The 20,733-nt window shown below is 46.6% G+C and overlaps 1 protein-coding gene across 11 annotated transcripts in view; it reads left to right on the top strand.

Annotated features, from left to right (window-relative positions):
• LOC131665861 (CLIP-associating protein 1-A) overlaps positions 1 to 20,733 on the top strand; it is a 32,760-nt gene that overhangs the window by 6,728 nt on the left and 5,299 nt on the right. For 2 of the 11 annotated variants that reach the window (XM_058938047.1, XM_058938043.1), the window contains exons 6-21: positions 14,136 to 14,167; positions 14,286 to 14,379; positions 15,377 to 15,457; positions 15,953 to 16,110; positions 16,183 to 16,419; positions 16,568 to 16,821; positions 16,893 to 17,074; positions 17,971 to 18,081; positions 18,168 to 18,200; positions 18,300 to 18,395; positions 18,482 to 18,662; positions 18,733 to 18,967; positions 19,337 to 19,402; positions 19,780 to 20,111; positions 20,172 to 20,475; positions 20,566 to 20,732. In XM_058938047.1, the coding sequence (XP_058794030.1) occupies positions 14,136 to 14,167; positions 14,286 to 14,379; positions 15,377 to 15,457; positions 15,953 to 16,110; positions 16,183 to 16,419; positions 16,568 to 16,821; positions 16,893 to 17,074; positions 17,971 to 18,081; positions 18,168 to 18,200; positions 18,300 to 18,395; positions 18,482 to 18,662; positions 18,733 to 18,967; positions 19,337 to 19,402; positions 19,780 to 20,111; positions 20,172 to 20,475; positions 20,566 to 20,732 (2,563 nt within the window). Of the gene's footprint in view, positions 1 to 10,262; positions 10,725 to 10,768; positions 14,023 to 14,135; positions 14,168 to 14,285; positions 14,380 to 15,376; positions 15,458 to 15,952; positions 16,111 to 16,182; positions 16,420 to 16,567; positions 16,822 to 16,892; positions 17,075 to 17,316; positions 17,437 to 17,970; positions 18,082 to 18,167; positions 18,201 to 18,299; positions 18,396 to 18,481; positions 18,663 to 18,732; positions 18,968 to 19,336; positions 19,403 to 19,779; positions 20,112 to 20,171; positions 20,476 to 20,565; position 20,733 lie in introns of those variants that run through there. The other 9 variants (XM_058938049.1, XM_058938050.1, XM_058938048.1 and 6 more) reach the window with 9 other exon arrangements.

The raw sequence follows: 20,733 nt of genomic DNA on the forward strand, positions 1-20,733 counted from the left end.
TGAGGCGTAGGACTCGCGTGATCTTCGCAACTGTTTTATCGATATTCATCCTAATGGTTCGTGCTGCCCTCGCGCAGCTCGACTGCACACTGCGGGAGCCGCTTCCCAAGAGCTCGATGGAGCAGCGTGAATAATTTAGCCTCATTTACCTCTTCCCCTCGACATCATTTTTTTTCGTATGCGTATAATATAAGAATATGTAATTAAGCTACCAATTTCACCATTGAAACGGAAATTTTTTCTATTCCGAGAGCGTGCATATTTTCACATAAACTAACCAATACCGATATATTTATGAAATCGCTAAATTTTGCAGAATTGTCATTATTAGCGTTTAATATTTAATCAAAAAAAACCGAGAGTCAATGAAATAAAGTTATTTTAATTCCTATTCAATCTATGGCACAGTTTAATTTTTTAAATTAAAGTAAAATAATACAACAACGAAAACGGACGTCAATAGTATATAAAAAGTAAAAAAAAATTAGATCGTACATTCGCATCCTCAAGTAAGTTGAACAAAGCGAGTGTAGTCAGGCGTGAATGAAAACTAGCTAAATAGACAATAACGGGAGGCGTGCACGTGAAATCGAGATGACGAAGAAATGACGAGCTAAGAACAAGAAGGAACGATATGTAGAGTAGATAGATCGTAGCTCGTATCGCAGAGAAGCTATATCCGTACAAGTAGGTAATCGGAGCCGTGAAGAAGCAAGAGATAGCCCACTTGTTTAGCAAGCTGCATACTATGAGTAATATGGCTCATCAAGAAGGCGCATGGTGTAACGAAATGTTACTAGCGACTCGTTCATTAATCGCTGACGACCTAGAAATCTTTTGGGACATTGTGTAGAAAGACGCAGAAGACGCATGAGGATCTTAGCTGTCTAATAAGCAACGAGCCGACCTAGAGGATTTACGTAACCTCAGGAGTAGAGACAGGGTGCGCGAGCGTACACATACGATGTCACGCGAGTAAGCCTCGAGTTTCACCTGCACGCATCCGACTAACGGTTTTCAGACAACGGATACCTCCGCACCTGCCACCAACTCGTATCTGCGATAGATCGTCGCTTTGCTCTTCTCGTTAATCTCGTATTGGACCGTCTATGTGAAAATTTCTTGCCACTTGGCAATTGGAAGGTGACGAGCAACTCGGCACACGCGCGATTATACTTCGACTTTTGTTGAAGAAAATGTTTTAAAGCGACATTCATGAGTAATTACTGGAGATGTTTCCTCGTGGAATTTAATTAAATCATTATGCAAGAGAAATGATCTTTCGATAGAGAATATTATCTGAGATTTAAAAATGATTAGCAACTTTTCAATTCAACGACCAATCTCTGTTAAGTTAATTTACATCTACATTCTAGGTTTCTGTGTAAATCAACAGGCATTGATTACTGTTATTGAATATACTAAAATTGTCAATGTATATTTTGAATAATACTTTTCGATGAAATCACGGTTTAGTTAGAATTATGAATATTCAATTACAAAACCTGGGAATTAATTCGTAAGTTAATTACGATGTATTTAGTTTAATATGCAGGTTTGTTAATAGGTAATTAGATACTTCATTTCTTAAGGCAAACATAAGCGAAGCTTGGTGTTTCGCAACTGAAAATATTTGTATGCCGTAATGTACTAACTCATTCGCCCGTCAGATCTAATACCTTTTATATATTTTTTATAAATGTTTGATGCATTGATAACAGAAATATTTGTCGTCGCCAATTAGAAGTTGATAATGCGACATTGCAAAACGTATCTATGTGGATCAAGGTTGGTGCACGAAAGTAAAACTGCTACTTATCTAGATCTAGATGAAACTATATGTTAATATTCGACTGAAATGTCGACGAGGAAGCAATGTTCGTGCGCAAATCGTTCCAAATTACGTTTTCTTCTCGTTTTTTCGAACCATAAGTGACGCAAAGTGATCTTGCGTGAGTACCAGTAATGAAAAGAAATGAGTAAGAAATATCTTTAAGTAAAAAGAGATATTTAGGTGAATGAAATTGGACTGAGCCATTGAAGGAGAAGGCGAGGTAGATGTGTGACGTAGTGTATGGTATGACCAATCAATTGTCGATCTAAACTGAAAGAAAATGACATTGCTTGACTAGTTTGGAAGTTTAACGAGAAAAATGTAGAGCATTAGTTGGGCGCTGATGAATTACTCGTGTGTATATATATATTCGTGCGCGCGCGCTACCGGAGAAAACAATCGCAGCACTGCAAGTTGGAGTGGCGCGTGCGCTCACTGAAAAAGCAGCCACGATCGATCGCGAAGACAAGAAAGTTTCGCGGGCTATGTACATAGGCAGACGAGAAGTAGAAAGTAAAAGCTCCTTTGTCGCACAGGTATATTGCCGGGGGGGGGGAGAAAGGCATTGTTACCGAGCGCGCGCGGGGATGCACGAGTTCCTTCTCTAGCACGTGTTCTGTCGCCAGCGCGCAGCGCTACCGTATCCCACATCAAGTTTTCTTCCAGCTCGGTCAAGTCCCAATATGCGCGCTGATTTATCACTCGGCCTTTCCAAGCCACGACACACTTCCCTCGCCTGCTTGTCGTGTCCCCCGGCTCTCGCTCGCTTCTTTCCTCCTAAGTATCCATCTTTCTGTCTTTGCAACACAACACAGCTGATCCCCTGCACGACCTGCGCACATTTCTCGTTTCTCAGAGCTCCGCTATTCTCCGCTTATCCGCGGTGTTTCGCTGGTTTTCATAGGCGCGATGCCTTCGCGTTTTTCGACTAGTAATTACGCTTATGTAATCCAGCCATTGACGTGGGAAAGTTTGCCTCGACAATGGCTCGTTTAGACGGCCGCACTTCCACAAAATCATTTTAATCATTGCTATTGTAAAGCCACCTTCAACAATGCCACGAGCCGGAAATATGTAGTGCTTGTAGGAGATTATTGCCGAACGATCAACAATTGCGGTATCGCTGTGCACGCAAACACCAGTTTCGATTGTAAAAGGCAAAGCAAGAAGTTGTTTGATTGACGAGGCTATCAAATTTGCATCTGACTTGGACAAGCCAGCGTAGGCAACAGATGCGCGGTATATTTTGCCGAGCGATAAGAAGCGAAGGATCGGATGGCTGGTGAATTGAAAGCGAGGGAAGGGTGCCGTTCGCGGATGGCTTTTATTAAGAGGAAGTCGAGGATAATGAGGCAAGCGGTTCGTGCGTCGCACTCCGACCGTTGCGCCTCACTTCCGATTAAACGTCGGCGCGACAAATTCGGCCGTCGATTTGCTCCCTCCGCGCGATTGCCAGCCGTCGACGAAGGAGCCGCGCGGACCCGAAGAAAGCTCGTAGCGCGCGAGCGTGAGCGCGGCCGTCGCATCTAGCGGCAGCTTTTCATTAACGGGATCTGCGGCTCTCCGGCCAACGCGAGTCGCTGCCTGAGGATTAAATTCGTCGCGCCAATTAAAACCCTACCGACCAGTATACTGCTAATCCCGAACGTCAAAGCAAACAGGATAATGCACGCGAGGAACACACGTGAAAAGCATAATGTCACGATTTGAGGAAAAACACGCGACGTGTGTGTGTGGGGGGGGGGGGGGGGACGAACAATGAGAGCTATGGGAACAAAGTGAGCGTGGCTTTTATCGGATAATAGGTTTAATCTCGTATCACGTGAACACGCGTGCGAGAGAGAGAGAGAGAGAGAGAGCGCAGAGCCGCGGGCTGAAAGAAATTATAGTGGCCATTAATAATCGCAGATTGACGTAATGCGCGAACGCCAATAATAATCGGAGCGGTGCGATCTTTCGTGACTGGCGGCGAGGCGAGGGCGCGACCTATCCGCGTGTGGCAGCCCAAGCGTGACACGGTGCACGCCGGATAATATCCGTGGTATCTCTCTCGTCCAAGGGGGAACGACTCGTCTTACCTCCTCGCGACAAATTCGCAGAAACTCGATAGGCGTGACTGCATTGTTGCTCCTTCGAGATCTACGCCCGTTCGATCCATAGCTGTTGCGTACGTGCACCACTAGCGCCTAGCTCCAGCGTAATCTCAATCTATGTTTTCCCTTGATCCTCGTAAACCTTAATTGGTCTCTCTAAAATACATCTGCATGTCGTGCAGAAGTTTGCTTCTTTCTCTCTCTCTCTCTCTCTCTCTCTCTCTCTCTCTCTCTCTCTCTCTCTCTCTCTCTCTCTCTCTCTCTCTCTCTCTCTCTCTTTCTCTCTCTCTCTCTCTCTTTCTCTCTCTCTCTCTCTTTCTCTCTCTGTCGATTATGAAACATTACGGCTGTCAGTATTTACACGATAGAGAGCAAGAGAGCGCTCGTTACGTCAAACGCAAGTGCATAGCCGGTAAGACCACTTTTAATTTTCACACTCTACTTCGGCGGCGCTGGTGTGCAATGAGTCTGCTGGAGAGAAATTGCTCAATTAGACTCTCTCTTTTTGCCCTAATCAACGCACGGGGATCATTGCTCCATAAAGGATTATCAATATCGAAGCGGAGCGCGAAACGACATTTTTGCTTGGCGAAGCTTGCGCCGAACTCGTTACTATCCGATGGGTTTCTTCTCACGTCAAACGGTGCGCACAATAAGCGCCTAATTTATGCATTCAACTTTCTAATCCGCGTCGTTCGTCCTTGATTCTCGTTTTTTTCTTTTCCTCGCTGCCGAAACGTCGTGCATCCGTTACAATGCCAGCCCTCCCCCACCCCCTTCCCGTCGAACGCGTATCCTCGCTCTTGCCGCGGCGACACGACGGGCCCTCGATTTCAGCTCGGCGAGAGATCGAACACCTGCGCGCCGCTCGCCAGGCAAAAGTGAAAACAAACCCGTACGCTCGCTCTGTCGTTCGGCGTGCACGCGCCTCGACTCTTCGGCAGAGCGAGTCGGCCGCGCGCGGAAACGTTTCCAGCGCTGCAGCCGCTGGCCCTCGTTTCCCGCGCGAACGCCCGAACGGCTGCGCGCTTACGCAACGCCGATCGCGCAAGATTTATTATCGACTCGTCCTCAGAACGACATATGGCTCTCTCGAAACGAGGCGAGCGCACCTCTTCGTTCTTCTTAATTGCACGCGCCGCTCGAGTCGGCAATTACCATGGGTGTGCGCGCGTATGCGTCTGTACAAGTCGAGTCGTTCGACGATCGATCGGCCGAGCATCGCTTTATCGTCGATGCGGCTTTCGCGGTATGAGACGTTCTCGCGCCGAGGGAGAGAGCCGAGTCCGCGGATTTTCGTCGATGGTCGCGAGTCGTGGCTCCAACAAGTCTGCCACGTGCGCGAAGCCGAAGAGTCGGCTGGCGCTTTCGGGCAGGAGAGCGGAGAGCGCTCGGCCGTCACTCGTAGGAGATGCGCGGGTGGCCGTGGCTCTGTCGCGTGCGTGCCTCCCGCCAAAAGTGAGAGGCTCCTCGGCTGGACGGAAGTGCAGGGGCGAGCCTGCGGGCGCACGGATTAATAATGGTCGCGCGAGCTCGCCGAGCGGCGGCGAGGGAACGGCCGATCGGAGAATCGCTCGCGCCGTGATTTAAGGCGAAGAGCCGGGGGTCTCGACGCCGAGCCGTCAATCATCGAAGACGGGACTTTAACTGCGCAGCCCGTGCCAGCACGGAATGTTTTCTCGTCTCGCGGGCGTGGGCGCGAGTGTCTGCGCGCGGGACGTCAAGCCTGCCGTGTACACGGCTCTTGCGGACTAGGCATTGTGCGACGCCATTGTTTTCGCTATTTCCATCGAGCGCGCGACGCGCACATATTCCATGGTTATGTCGTTGAACTAGTGTGAAAGTTCGATACACGCTCCGTCTCTCTCTCTCTCTCTCTTTCTGCCTCTGCAAAGTCTTACTGCTGCGACGCGCGAGATGGCAACTGGGTAACGAGCACGTTACTCTCTCGTGCCGATCGAAGAGGCGAACATTCTTTGCCAACGGATTATTTCGCAGTTGCATTTGCTTATTACACAAAATCAACTCGCGATCTCGCTGCTTTTGGCAAACGCGTAATTATAGCTGGTCGATGCGGTTGCAAAAGGAGAGCGCGTTGCCCAAGGTGTGCGAAGACAAAAAAGCGATGAAGAGGGAACGAATTTCTCAACAAATATAGATTTAGATCTGTGCGTGTGTGGCGATCGAATAGAGACTCCGTAGAAGTTGCGTGAGTTTGGACAGGAATGCCAAGCTTATCTCGGGAATCTTGAGACGTAAGAGCCGACTGGTAATCGAGGTGATTTACAAGAAAACGCGCAGAGAGGAGGACGCGCGTCTTCGGGAAACCGCAGGGCGTAAATCTCCGACGCGACTCGCTCGGGCGATAGTTAATTCGAGGCGAAAGCGCGAGGCGCGAGCGGCCGGTAAATTTCGTTGACGATTCGATCGAAGCGCGCGAGCTAATGAGCGCTACCTCGCTAATCCCCGCGCGGCGCATTATGCAAGTGCGACTCGCCGACGGCGTGGGCGCGCGCATCTCCTGCGATAATTGCGGCGCTGCCCTCCGCCGCCGCGACGAGCCGTCGACAGCGCCGCGTATAATTCACTTTGAACGAGCGTGCCCGGGCCCAGCTCGCCCTCGTCGGGCCTTCCCGCGACCGACCGAGGTCGCATCGACGTCTCCTCGTCCGTACGTTCGCGCCGAGCACTCGTAGCTCACGCTGGCCTGCTTTTTCCGCCGCGCGAGTTTCTCTTCCATTGATGATTTGCAGCTAAGCGATCCCCCTCGGGGACCCGCTCGGCGACCCGCTCGGCGGATTGAGATGTCCGCGAGCCAAGGACTTCTGTGTTTATTAATCTTGCAGCCTGCGATGCGTCTTGGACACGGCTATGCCACGATAATAATTCACTCGACCGCGACTACTTTCCCACTCCTTTTATTGCTGCACAGCCTAGTATTATAGCCGCGAAACAGCTTTCGATGGGCCAATTAGAGTTTTGGTGTCAACGGAACGTGCCATTAGGATATCTTTATTCCGAGCATCGGATCATTGCATGTTGCTGCCTTTGCCGGGAACCGAAATACTATTATTTTGGTTTTTTTCTTTCAAACATCGCAACCTTGCTTATTCAATCCGTGGCTATTCGCCTCAGATTTTCTGGCAAAGACAGCGCTAGACGTCGTCTTGCTCTTTATTTATGGTCATCATTCAGTTTACATTTCGGTTGAAACTCGATGATCTTATGTTTACTTGGCTTTGTACGTTTCGACAAATGAGCCTCATCAGTCTCGGTTATATCCGAACGTTTCAAGGGAATACAACTTTATGATATTTTTCGAGGAATATTAAGAAATAAATTATGCACGGAAAAAAAGGAACGTGACAAATGGGGAAAAAATGGCTAATGGCATGTTCACCAAAAATAAGAAAAGAAAGCGTCATCTGAAGGCGCGATTAAGAAAAAAAAAAGGTTTCAGCCTTGTAAGTACTTAACGATTTTATGAAAAAATTTAATAAAACGTTTCTCCGCGCGGGCAAAGGGATTAAAGTCGGTTAAGCGAACCTATCAAGATTGAAAAGTTTACCTCGGAAAACTTGCATCGCGCATTATCTTCGTGATATATGGAGAGCAGAGAGCAGAGCATGCACTTTAGAGCGAGATGCGGACATAATACCCGCCTTCCAGCACATTTGCGCTTAACCAGATTTGTCAAGATTAAGCAACAAACAAATAAAAACACCGCGGCATGCGTGAGACTCGAGTGAGCGCGCGCGCGCGCAACTTATCGAAAATCCACTTAATTATAAATTTTAACGGGTTGATTCCTTTTATTTACTGTGCAAATGTACTTTCGTGCGAATTTCACTTTTTTCTTATCCAGCTAAAGTCGCTCGATAAGCGATTTTATTTCTTATTGCTTGAAATTACTGATTGCGCTATATAGAGTTTCGATAAATGTACTTACATCCAGCATCCTATAATTTTTTTTATGCATTTTATGCATAATAATTTGAAACCACTCACCGCTGTATTTTTGTATTTGCGATTTCAGGCATATTTGAGGATCATAAAATCCACGATAGTTTTGAATGCATAACGTGCAAGCTCTTTCCGATAATGCACGAAGAAAGCAGTCGTAAGGAATAGTGTACCTTTCGGTTTTGCGCTGCTGACGTGAAAATTGATAGTCTGTCGGTCTGGAAAGTTACCTCGGTAATCGTAAAAAATTGGCAAGCGGCCGCATAGCCATAAAGTCGTTTCTTTTTTTTCCGTCGGCTTTCGGGCTTCGCTCGTGGAAAGTAAGAAAGAAGTCTGCATCGAGCTGCGCAGTGAAATATTTACTGGCGAGCATGGCATTAACTCGCCGTGGCCGCTGCTGCGGTTGCGAGGCGTCGTCGATCGAATGGAAACGCGAATTTATAATCGATTAGCGCGTTCGCACTCGGCCAGATTGCGTTGCGCGACTGCCGAGATATAAATCCTAAGCCGTGCGCGTCACTTTTGCTTTGATCTACTTTCGATAGAAGGCCGCTGCAGGAACGCCGCGCACACGCCCTCTTCAGCGCTGCACGCGCATTTGTCCGCGCTCGCGACGCGCGATCGCCGACGATGCTCGACTTTCTTCCCCGTGAACACCCGCGCTTTCCCGGAATCGAGATAAGCAGCAGCTGTACACGCACAATCGACTATTATGCTCCCCCTCCCTTCCTTCTCGCACACATGCTCCGCGGTTTGATTAATGACCTAGTAGGTAAAACGCAATTGTACTCGATGCGAGTTTCGGATTTTGCTTGCCCGTCAAAGCCCAGCCGAGACTTTTAAATTGGCTGAGTCGAGTGAGTAATGCGGATCGACACAATGAACACCACCTGTAACATCCGATTAGCCTCTCAAGGCCATTCTGGCGTTATGATCCGGCCGAGGCGTCATTGGAGTTGTCAACAAGCCTAATATTTGGATGCGCAGGCGAGAAAATTTCTGGCAAAGAACAAGGCCACTAGCGCCGTTCAGATAACACGACTGTCAGGCCCACAGGCGTCGCAAATAAAAGACTCATCCGCGAGTTTTTTTCACCGGCTAGCTAAGCACACAGTCGCGGTTCGCGCGTCAGGCAGCGGACGTGTATTTCATTTCGCCTCGCGGACGCGACAACTGACTTGCGCACGTGGTGAAACGCCGCCAAGATTAATGTTCTGCGGGCGAGTTGCACGGCTGTCTTTCTCTTCTCTCTCTCTCTCTCTCTTTCTTTTTTTGACTCTGCAGTTCTTCGATTAGCACTTTCGAGAGCGCGCCAACTTGACAAATGTCTCGGCTCCTTTTTCGCAACGATCCCCGTAGGCTGCTACACTATTGAAAATCATCAGACAGGCAGACAAGTGTCATGACTCGCTTCTGTCCTTATGTAACAAATTATACACGTACGAGTGAGTTTACAGTCGTGAAGCATCATTGTCGCGTCGCCGTTCGATTTTCGCTCGATCGCGAATTCGCCTGACGCGATCGCTAGGTCGATTTATCGGGGCATACCTTATTTGCACATCAATGTGCTTGTCCCGCGAAATATTGCACGTAACTATATTATGGTAACGTTGCTATGCAATTAACCACGCTGCTAACAATTTTCGTAAATAATGCTCGCGTAATGGCTTCTCTCTGCACGTTATCAGTAAACTATATCTGCTTATCTCCTGCTTTCTCAACGCGATTACCGGTTCGTTAAAAGCGATCGTGTGAGCGGCATTTCGAGAGTCCCATCGAGACCGAGGAAGTATTTCGAAAATAAAACAGACGCATGAGAAAAAGGCGTTTCTCGGCTGAAAGGTCACATTGACGCGTACGAGTGTTGTTTGTTATTCTGAAAAATGCCTCTCGGAGAGAGGGAGAGAGAGAGAGAGAGAGAGAGAGAGAGAGAGAGAGAGAAACCCCCAATGAAGTATTCTAGCGCCGGTAACAGGAGGATGAGCAAGGCGCGAGGCGAAAAGGCGCGCGGCCGCGGTGGCGCGATCCGCTATATGGAATTTCACGCTCGACCCCGCGCGAGGAGAGCGAATCTGCAGAAAGCGAAAGCGAAGCTCATTGCGGTGGTGGTACGTTATTACGCGAGCGCGACAGTGGGCGCGAGTGCAAATGGCGTGCGTATAGCTTGTGACGCTTGCAGTCTCGATGCCCTGGAAAAGAGCCGTACAATAATTTTGTGGCTGAAGCGGCGGCGGCTCACCTATTGCTTGGGCTCACTTGCCGCCCCCTCCTCCGCACGCCTAAAGTACACTTACACACCTCGCGCTCGCGACTCCATGCAGCAGCAGCAGCAGCTAGTAGTCAGTATACTATACAGAGAGCCAAGAGCGACAGTCGAGCGGCACGAGTCGCAGTTGTAGCGTCGTTCGCGCAGAGCTCCTTCGACTCCCGCTCTCTTGGCCAGCTTACTGTTCCCATCGCGTTGGATATGTGTGTGCTCCTCGTGCCGGAAGCGGATGTCCGAAATTCGCGCTGTGACCGACGTGTTGTTGTCGACTCGAGCCTTCGATTGCCGATGCAATAGTCGGCGCTCCTCAAGTGTGTTTACGTGTGCATGATGGACATTTTTATTCCACTTGGGTTTGTTTGTGCGCAGTGATTGTTCGCGAGTGACACGTTCTTGCCGTCTTTTCCTCCAGATTGCATCCTTAACCTTACAGCTTCTTGTTTCCTTAAAGAGCGTTCGCGGGCTGTTTCGAGTGTGCACGAGCAAAACTGTCGTCATCTTATCGTGTCGATAAGAGGCATAAGATGCAGCGGCAGTAGCGAACGTGCTTTTTCTTCATTTTTTGACGGTTAGGTTCAGAATCACGTGGATAGTGCAGCATCGATTACGTTATTTTTTCATTTGCCGGCTTTTCACTGCTACAGCGTTCGCATACATGGCTAACAACAAAAACAGGCTTTCGTCGCCACGCGTGCGTCAAATAGATATACTAACCTATTTCGTACGACAGCGTCTGCACGTCAAGCCAGTTTGTTTTTTGCATGTTTACTCGCAAGGTTTCCGCGAGTCTTGCGCGTTGCTGCAAGAAACGGCCTCTGGTTTATTGTTTTTATTCATGAGCGTTACATTGACCGCTCGATAATTAGCCATTAATGGCTAAATTATTCGCAAATCTCGCCATTATATTCTCCAGTGTCTTTTGCGTTTTCCGCTTAATGTGTTCGATCAATCATGTAGACATTTTGTTTCGCGCAAGGTTTTGCATGTTCGCAAGTTAAACGACAGAACATCTTATTGACATTGTTAGCCCCGCGGATTCATAGTAATTTCGTGGGAAAACGCGAAGTCAAAGGACGACGATGTGGAGTAAGAAAACAGTCGAAAGCAAAAGACACGCTCTCTCGACATTTTGTCCCCGATGTCTTTCCGTATGAATTGTCCGGCATGTTTAGCTCCGCAAAGCAGCCGGTTGTGCTGCACGGGCATAGCTGTTTTATTGATTTTAAAATTATCGGTCCCGCGAAGCGTATGCAGAGGACGGAACGCACATTCTATAGACGAGCTTGGTGTACCGATTTTTCTTCGACGTTTATCGACGGTGTTCAAGTAAATTCCATGTACAGTAGAAAACGGTTGTTCTCTGAGAAATCTCGAGCTTTCGGTAAGGTGTGTCAAAATGCGCGGTATGTAACGTAAACGAGCGTTGCCTTTTGCACTTTCAACCGTCCCAGAGCAAATGAAATCCGCGCATACAGCTGAGGAGTAGCTTATGGCCGTCTGCGCGTGTCTCGAGAAGTAAAACGTTCGCGTGGTCCAAGGTGAATAACGGAAATTCGTGAAGTGGGAAGAAGCGTGAACGTTGATAACAATAGTAATTAGACGATTGCAAACGACGAGCGAGTTGGAGTAGAACGCCTGCGTAACAAGCATAATAACGATACTCCGGATAGGACAGGAATACGAAACGATCGAACGAGAGCCAGTTGCAGTGTCATAATTTTCGGCCTGCGTTGAGCTAATTGAGATGTCCGTTCGCCAGGCAAACGGGCATCGCGCGCACGGAGAATCCGTGATAGAAGTCGATGACCGTGACGCCAAGTTTGCACTCATGTGAAATGGGCGCCGCTATAGACGCTTTTTTGCGCAACTTTGCTCGCAACCTCAATTTTCCTCTCTGCCTAGCCTATATACGTGTGTAGAGGCGGCTGTGCACACGTACGCGCGAGTCGAAGAAACGTCTCCCTTTGTTTTGCTTTCGATCGCCTGGAAAACGACGTATGCAAATGCGCGCTTTTCGCCTCGCTTTATGCCCTCGCACCAACGCAGCCTCGGTCCGCGCATTGGACTCGCGGTCCACAATTTGCCCGAAAGCGTGGCGCATTGCGTAAGATGGCGCGCCAAGATGCGATAGCGAGGGAGAAGGGAGGCGCCGGGCGCCGGCCACTCGCCAAATCGTAAGCGCCGCCGGCGCAGAGATATATACCAAGGCGGAATAATGCACGAGTCTGACAATGGAGTCTCGCGTGCAGTCGGCGATAAGTCCGCGGGTAGCAGAGCGCACCCTCCGCTTGGCAACGTACGAGGACGCCCGTGCTGTTTCGACCTTTCCACGAGCTGCTATGCCACGTCACATTTCCATTGCGCTCTCTTCCAGTGCCCAGCCGACGGGGAATGCTATTTGTCGGTAAACCGAGCGTGGAGATTCGCGAAAAGAAGCAGCGGTCGTTCAGAGGCGACCCTTCATTAGGTCGTGCGCTGGTATTAGACTTGAATGAACAAGAACAAGGCGACTCGCGCAATAATTGATCTTCGGCAGGTCGTGTTCACTGGCTTCTCGTATAATACACCGATCGCTCATCTTTCGGTCGAGGACGAGTTCGTTCTCTCTTTCTCTCCTACTAATTACTGCGACTATTATGCGTCTCCTCGTTACTATTTTCGAAAGTGAACTCGATGAGGTTTTCATGGACGCGCCTCTATAGCAGCGGCAAGACTAGGGGAAGCTTAGCTCCGTAAAGTCGAATATACCTCGAGCTTGTTTTGGCGAAGAGAAATGTGAAAATAAGTAGAAATAAAAGTGAACGCACGCAGAAGCGCGACAAAGTGGAGCGTCGCGGTTACGTGGCTTTTGGTCGTTTTGCGCGACGAGAGTCAACGTTTGACGTGTCGATCGCGGCCGAAAATCCAAAAATGGCAGTGTCAGGTACCGTTCTCATTGTGATCGCGCGCGCGACTGGCGTGGCGAAACCAGTGCCACGTAAAGTCAGCCGATCTCTCGTTGGCAATCTCGAGGACCGCGTGTGCCCGAATTTCCTTCTGCCTGTCGCAGCCGCGAACGCACGCGTCACGCGCGTTACAGGTTATCCCGTCTGAATAATTCATCGCGGGCGCGCGGAGCAAAAACGAGAGGAAGTGTCGTCCGTTTTTTCTTTTCTTCGTCTTCTCGATCGTGGAAGAGTTCGATGCCAGTTACTCGAGACGCGCTTTCGGCCCGTGAGTGCGCGCGACGCGTTGATCGATCACTCGCGCTATTGGAGTTTGGTAATGCAGCGGTCGCCGGCGAAAAGCGCGCGAGAGCGTGCTCAATCGAAACGGCCTTCGCGGTCGCTCGCCCGTTGCCTCTTCCCTCTCGTTTGCAACGTTTGCTCGGCCCTCCTCTAGGCAAAAGTTCCTGCGAGAAAGTCGACAGCCTTGATTAGATGCAAACTAAGCGGAACAAGAGTGTTTGTTCGTTTGTGATATATACTCGAAGTGCACGCGCAAATAAGTAGCAGCAGAAAGAGCGAGAGAAGGGGGAGAGTCACGAGTGGCGTGCAAACGGTCGGACTGCGATAGAGCAAGGAGAATATATACGGGAGTTGTGTACACAAAAAGGTGTACACGATGGTCAAAGTAAAGGAGAGGCGATAAATCGCGTGCGCGCGCGCGCGCAAGAGAAATGAGTTTGAACTCGGGGGTGTCGCTGGCGAGCGCTCACCGCTGCGCTCACCGCGGCCTCGTCAAGTACCCGAGCATCGACAAGACGCTCTGGGACCCGAGCAGCAGCTGGATACTGCAGTGGGACAACATCGTGAAGCACCCGGGTGCCAGGGCTCGCGGATGCCACTGCGACATACACAAGCCGCCGTGGCTGTATCCCAACCTAGGTAGAGCAAATTGGCGAGTCGCTCGCCGTCGCTCGGCTCCCCCCGCGCCGTATCTCTTTAACGTTCGACCAAGCACCATCTCTCAAATGTTCTCTCGTTTCTGTGTGTTACAGTTGGGAGAGACGCCGACGAGCCGGATCGGGCGGTGAGTACAGCCACGTTTGCCATGCGAATGGCCACTCGTGGTCTTTTCTTTGTTGTTTTATCGTCGAGCGAGACCGCCGACTCTCGATCAAACGGGATAATCGTTTGCGTGTGCGCAGATAAGATCGGCACCGATCAAGAGGACGGCCAGCCTGCTGCAGCAGCAGAAGAAGAGCCAGTTCGGCCCGGCAAAGGCGCCACCCGTGCCCCCAGGTATGCACAACAGCCATGGACAAACTTTTCTTCTCTTTATTCGCGAGCCTCGCTCTTGTTGCTTATCTTGCCAAACTGTCGGGCACCTTTCAATGCGCCTCAACTTTTCTTTTCCTATGACGTACCTTAATAACTGCAATAGTTTTTCTCGCTTCGCTCTGAAAATTGCACCGTTCTAACCGATGGAACACAACATTTTCGTCGCGATGATTTTTCCGTTTTCAATTTCTTTTATTTCTTTATCATCAATTAATGCGCTATTCATGTTGCATCTAATATTCGTAAATGTAGATTGATCACGTATTCACTGTTGTATGCATGTAAATATCGCCAACTTATTCTTATGAATAATCTATTATTTTATCAGCATATTGTTAAAATTCTTGTACGTGGTTTATTCTGTCGTATAATTGCTAAGTAAATTTGGAGGGAAGATTGCATGCCTCGTAATCGTATTGTTACTGATAAAGAAGTACTTGCTCTGAAAACAGTATATTAGTCAAACTGCACACGATGTAATGAACCACGTACCTTCGGTCCTAATTTGTTCAAGTCAGCGTGTCGCTCAATGAAGTTGATAACAAGAAAATTTGGCGATATGAAGTAATTCAAAACGCTACAACGACGTAGCCATTAGCAACGTATAAACAAATTAGGAATAGCAAAGATTGAAAGTTCATAAAAAGGAAATATTATCGATGTCGTGTTACACAAATGAGCTTACTTGTACGTGAGTGGAGTTGTTAACGAATGTTTCGACTAAAAGAACAAAGAGCACACAGACTAACACCTACGCACACAAACGCAAAGCCTTTTGCTGGGCGACTGTTGCACGCCAAACGATGTGTATCATGAGATGAGAAACAAAGCTGAGACGCTCTGACTTTTGGCGTGCATCTCGAGCTCGACAAGCATAATGTTGTCGAGGGCGCGCGAGAGCCGCGCTTTTAACAATTTCACCGTGATGTTGCTTGCTAATCAACCACTTGCATGGCAGCTCAATTTGGTAACCATCCAGCGGGACTCGTAAGGGCGCCTTCCATCAAACGAAATCCGTCGGTTAAGGCTGCGTCAACAGGTATATTACACCTAATAATTGTTCTTCCTTGCACCTTGCTTACCTCTGACTTTGTTTTAACTCTCAGAATTGCGTAGCCATTGTTTCACTCACCGTTGGCCATTCATTTCTAATTTGAATGCACTGTGTCTTTATATCAGTTTGTAAAAGCAAAAAGCAAAAAGCACAAAGCAAGAAAAAGAAAAAACCGGGCGAAAATCGATGCAAAGCGGAAGGCGTGTCTAGCATTGTAAGAGAAAGATAATTATATAATTGATTGCACTGTCGGATCTATCGAGATCCGTTGATCTATTCAGTAGAACTGGCTGGTCACGGGTTGTTCAGGTATCGCTGCATTATAAACGTCCGAATGGCTGGTTGACGAGTGTGCCTAGTGTCTGCTTGCATAACTGCATAGCGCCGCATGTAGAGAGTAGAATCAGTTGTAAGAGAGGCACGCGGCTTCGACGGGCGACACGGCCGCTGGACTAAAGAGTACTCGTGATGTTTGCTCAGGTCAGGCCGGCGCAGTCGACGAGGAAACTTTCCTCACGGCCTTCGAGGATGTACCCCCGGTCAAATTGTTTTCCGCGAAGGATCTCGAGGACCAGATGAAGGCCATCAAGGACACGGTCGGGGACGACAAAAAAGACTGGAAGCAGCGGACGGATAGCGTAAGTTGGCGCTGCTCGCGGTAACCGCTCGCTCGATTGCCTTTAATTAACCGCGCTTCTGGCATTGCGCAGCTGAAAAAGCTACGAGGGATAATAATCGCCGGAGGAATGAACTACGACGTGTTTGCGGTGTTGCTGAAGGATCTGCAGAGGCCCGTCGACGCAGCCATCATGGATTTGCGATCGCAAGTCGTTCGAGAAGTGTGCATCACGCTCGCGTACCTGAGTCAACAGCTCAAGAACAAATTCGCTAGTTTTGGCGAGACCGTTCTGCCGACTTTAATGAACCTCATACAAAACAGTGCCAAGGTAGACTATCGCTGTGCAGCCAAGCGCCGCTGACGTCTCTTCTCCCTTTCTCTCCTTTCGTCATTTCAACGGGCAACAAATGTCTCCTTTGGTCAGTGGCGCTCGGCCAAATTTTTACTCGGTCCGTTTTTTCTTTTCGTCTTCGCAGGTTGTGGCGACGGCTGGAGCGGTCACAGTACGTTTCATACTGCAAAATACACACAGCAGTCGCTACGTGCCAATTATAGTGGCGTCGCTCAGCAACAAAAGCAAAGACATCAGACGTGCCACTTGCGAATATCTGCATCTGATTTTGCAGTCCTGGCAGACTCCCATTCTGCAGAAGCACGTAAACATACTTCAGGACGCGATAAAAAGGGGCATGGCCGACTCGGACGTCGAGGCCAGGGCGTTCTCCAGAAAGTAAGTACAAGCTTCGATTTTTCTCACCAAACAGCTCAATAGCTATTTCAACTTGTCGTCTCTCTTCACAGATCCTACTGGGCATTCAAAGAGCACTTTCCGGAGAATGCCGAGGCACTTCTCAACAGTCTTGATGCCACCTACAAACGGGCGCTCATGTCGCTTAGTAATAGCGGTAGCATCAACAGCTTGAATTCGGTAAAAGCAACAAACATAAGTCCACGCACGTCGCGTCCCGCTATGAGTGCCGCAGGTAAGTTACTTCAATCTCTCTTTGTCTCCCCCCCCCCCTCTCTCTCTCTCTTTCAATCCAATCGTCTCGCTATCTTTGTTCATCGTCATCACGTTCGCTGAGCGCGAGATCATTGAAATAGAATTAAAGATACTCGAAAAATTGAAACAAATCAATGAGAGGGCCGAAACTGATAGACGGTAAATGTTTGTTTTTTTTCCATGCTGCTTTGTGCGAACGAACATTGCATTGCGCATATGAAGGTAGCACAGAAAATTTGCATCATGGCCACCTTCATGGCCCGCTCAGGCGCACTCCGTCCTTGCCACGGTCTTATCGACAATCTGGGATTCCGATTCTTCAAAGACCTACTGACAATCATTGTAATTTTTACAGTTCATTACACCAAACTTTCCCATTTATTTCTTTATTATTGTAACAGCTTTCAATTTACACGGAAGTAACGCCAAATACTTACACATTGCATAGTATCTACGCTCTATATAAACCTTGATATATTAGGTACTTTTTTAACTTGTACCATTTCATAACCATTCATATATCACCAGCATAATCAAGCTCACCCATGGGGATTTTCTAACGTGCAACACTCTAACATTTGCATTTTAATATTTACATTTTGAGTAAATTTGTCTATAATTTATTTATTTATAATTATTATTATTATTTAAATAATTAGATTGGTATGTTTTGAGTAAAAACATACATCATTTTTTTATACATATTAATATCACGTAATATTAGTTATACTACATTGATAAACGTAATCTTATTTACAGTAAAATTACTTATCCGTATTAATTTCATGCATTAACTGTTGTAAAGATGGCATTTTTTAACGTTTGCTACTTAGTTTACTGACGAGAATAATTTCTCATCGGTTAATTTGATTTAAGGTCGCGTTTCACCTGGAGTAAGATCTACAAGTGCCATCGACCTTCAAGCCGCTCAAAGAGCCAACGCTAGAATGAAGTATGCATGCATGAATCGGCAGAAAGCTACACTTCGTAAGTATATTATAAAATTATAATATGCAAGCACATTTTAACATAATATTTATAACAAATCTTGCCTATGTTTTTTTCGCTGCCAGACAATGACCACAGTGGTCATTTGAATAGACCAGGTATTTTTGCGTTGAAACACTGTTGAGACCTATGAACCGTTTTTTTTAATTTATAAGCTTCTATAGCTTAACTAATACTGATAATATGCTTATTTACAGCTCGACCAAACAAGTCGCCAGAAGCTAGTTCTGTGGCTAGTCCTGAAAGAGCTGCACGGAATCGAACGCGAGTCTCAGGAGTTTCACAATCGCAACGTAAGATGAATTTTAAATCAATTTTGTACTCACGATAAGTACCAAACATAAATACACATAATAAACATTTTTTTTTATGATTACAGCGAGTAGCAGATCAGGTTCGCCTTCGTCAAGATTAAGTTATGCAACGTACAACAGGGATGGTGAGGCCCTTATTCCAAGATCCAAAATATTATCTGACCATGGAATGAGAAGTACTGGTAATAGTCGAGAACCTAGTCCGCAACGTTTCGGATTTGACAGAAGTAGTTTTGGCAAGATCAGGTTAGTTAGGGAAATTGATGATGAAATTCATGAATAATTATTAGTTTTTAAATATTTATTTAATCAACAGGAATAGGAATTTGCACATGTCACCAACGGACAGGCCACCTTCTCGACCAGTAATGGCTCAGAAGATGTTGCAACAGTCACGAGAAGCTGAATCCGCTTTAGCCGATGCTCTTACATTTGACAGCATGGATAGCTATACAAGAACACCAAAGGGCAAAGGTGATCACAGTGACGACAGTGAAACAAGCAGTATTTGTTCAGAGCGTAGTCACGACAGTTTCCGTAGACCTAGTGATGTAAGTGTATGAAAATATTATCAATCGTTGTTATAAACCGTGATTTTCTTTCTCAATTCAATGCGTGATTAGTGAAAGACAAAAGTTATTTATTATTGTTTTGTTTTTTATTATTCTTACAAACGATCCTGAGACTTTCCCTCTGCAATTAAAATCATTTTTTGATTAAATGAACGTTTCTAATGCTAAATATAATCAATTAACAATGCCTAAAACGGTGTGGATAAATTTTGTATTTGTATTCCAAAAGTCGTGTCTAATTTATGTTTGGTTTCTTTTCAATTTTTGTTGCCGCCTATTTCTATCCTTTGGAACTAACTGGACATACCTGAAATTATTATATGTTCTGACATTATTGAACTTTGTTAGTCATTCTCATGGAGCGGTTCTCAGCAAAGACTTTATCGAGATATGTGGGAACAGTCGACACCGAAGGTTTGTTCAACTAAACTTGTTCATTCGAACTAATAATTTTAAAAAATCTCCTGTTTACATACTACTTTATTTCATACGATACTGAAATAAGAATGAATGATCCTTTCTCCGTTCTATTATATTATATTCTTCTTTATTATTATCCATATTCTTTATTATCTTCATTATTCTATTATATTATATATACTCCTGACATTGAGATGAAGTAATTCAAATTCGTAGCCCATTATTTTAAGTTTCGTAAGTTTTAATACAGTATTCTATCCCGCATAATACATTTTGCATTTTTTAAAGTTCTAAATATCTATTCACTTGTTCAACTGACATTCAAACAACATAAGAATCCAATACAGTGCATCGATTTTTTTTAATTTCAGGATATAAAAGAGATTATCGAGATCTGTGGACGCAAACAGTGGGGCGATCGTAAAGAAGGTTTATTTGCTTTACAGCATTTCCTCGTCAATGGATATACTCTAAATGCCACCGAGTTGCGCAAGATAACTGATATATTTTCGAAAATGTTTATGGACTCTCACACCAAGGTTTTTAGTTTATTTCTGGATACTTTGAACGAGCTGATACAAACACACTACGAAGATCTTGGTGATTGGCTATACGTATTGTGTACTCGACTTCTGAATAAACTAGGCGCAGATTTACTCGGATCGGTTCAAACAAAAATAAATAAAACGTTAGAAGTAGTCAGGTAAGATTACTTTTTTCACAAATCAATAAAACAGTTTTATAATAACGAATAATTCAACAGGGAATGTTTTAACGGCGATCAACTTTTACCAGCTGTAATGCGATTTCTTACGAATCCCACGCAAACACCTAATTCCCGTGTGAAAGTGGCTACTTTGACTTTTATTGCGCAAATCGCTGAGACTGCCGAACCGTCCGCTGTCAGTAGTTCTGCTGGTCCTGGACTTGCAAGATTGTTGGACTGGACAAAAGACGCCAAAAGTCAAGATGTCCGAAGACATGCTCAGACTGCTGTGATAGCTCTTTATAATTTGAATCCATCACAATTCACTATGATACTTTCTGAACTGCCAAAGTATCACCAGGTCAGTCACGTTTGATTACTGTCAGAGTTTGAATAACTCTCTAGATAAGTAAAACGTATTGTTCGAATCAACGTATTGAAAATTTACCAGGAAACCGCATTGCCATTAATTCAAACTCATTTGAGAAGATCATCTGCTACGAGTACACCTGCGTCACCTGGTACTCCTCCGCCCAGAGTTCCAAATTCACCAGCTCGTGGAAAGAAATTGGATAACGATGCCACAGATGATAGTTTGAATCCAGAAGAAGTTTACAAG

Source organism: Phymastichus coffea, unplaced genomic scaffold, assembly GCF_024137745.1.
Source record: "Phymastichus coffea isolate CEN01 unplaced genomic scaffold, Cenicafe_Pcof_1.1 PCOF00055, whole genome shotgun sequence".
NCBI classification, from domain to species: domain Eukaryota; kingdom Metazoa; phylum Arthropoda; class Insecta; order Hymenoptera; family Eulophidae; genus Phymastichus; species Phymastichus coffea.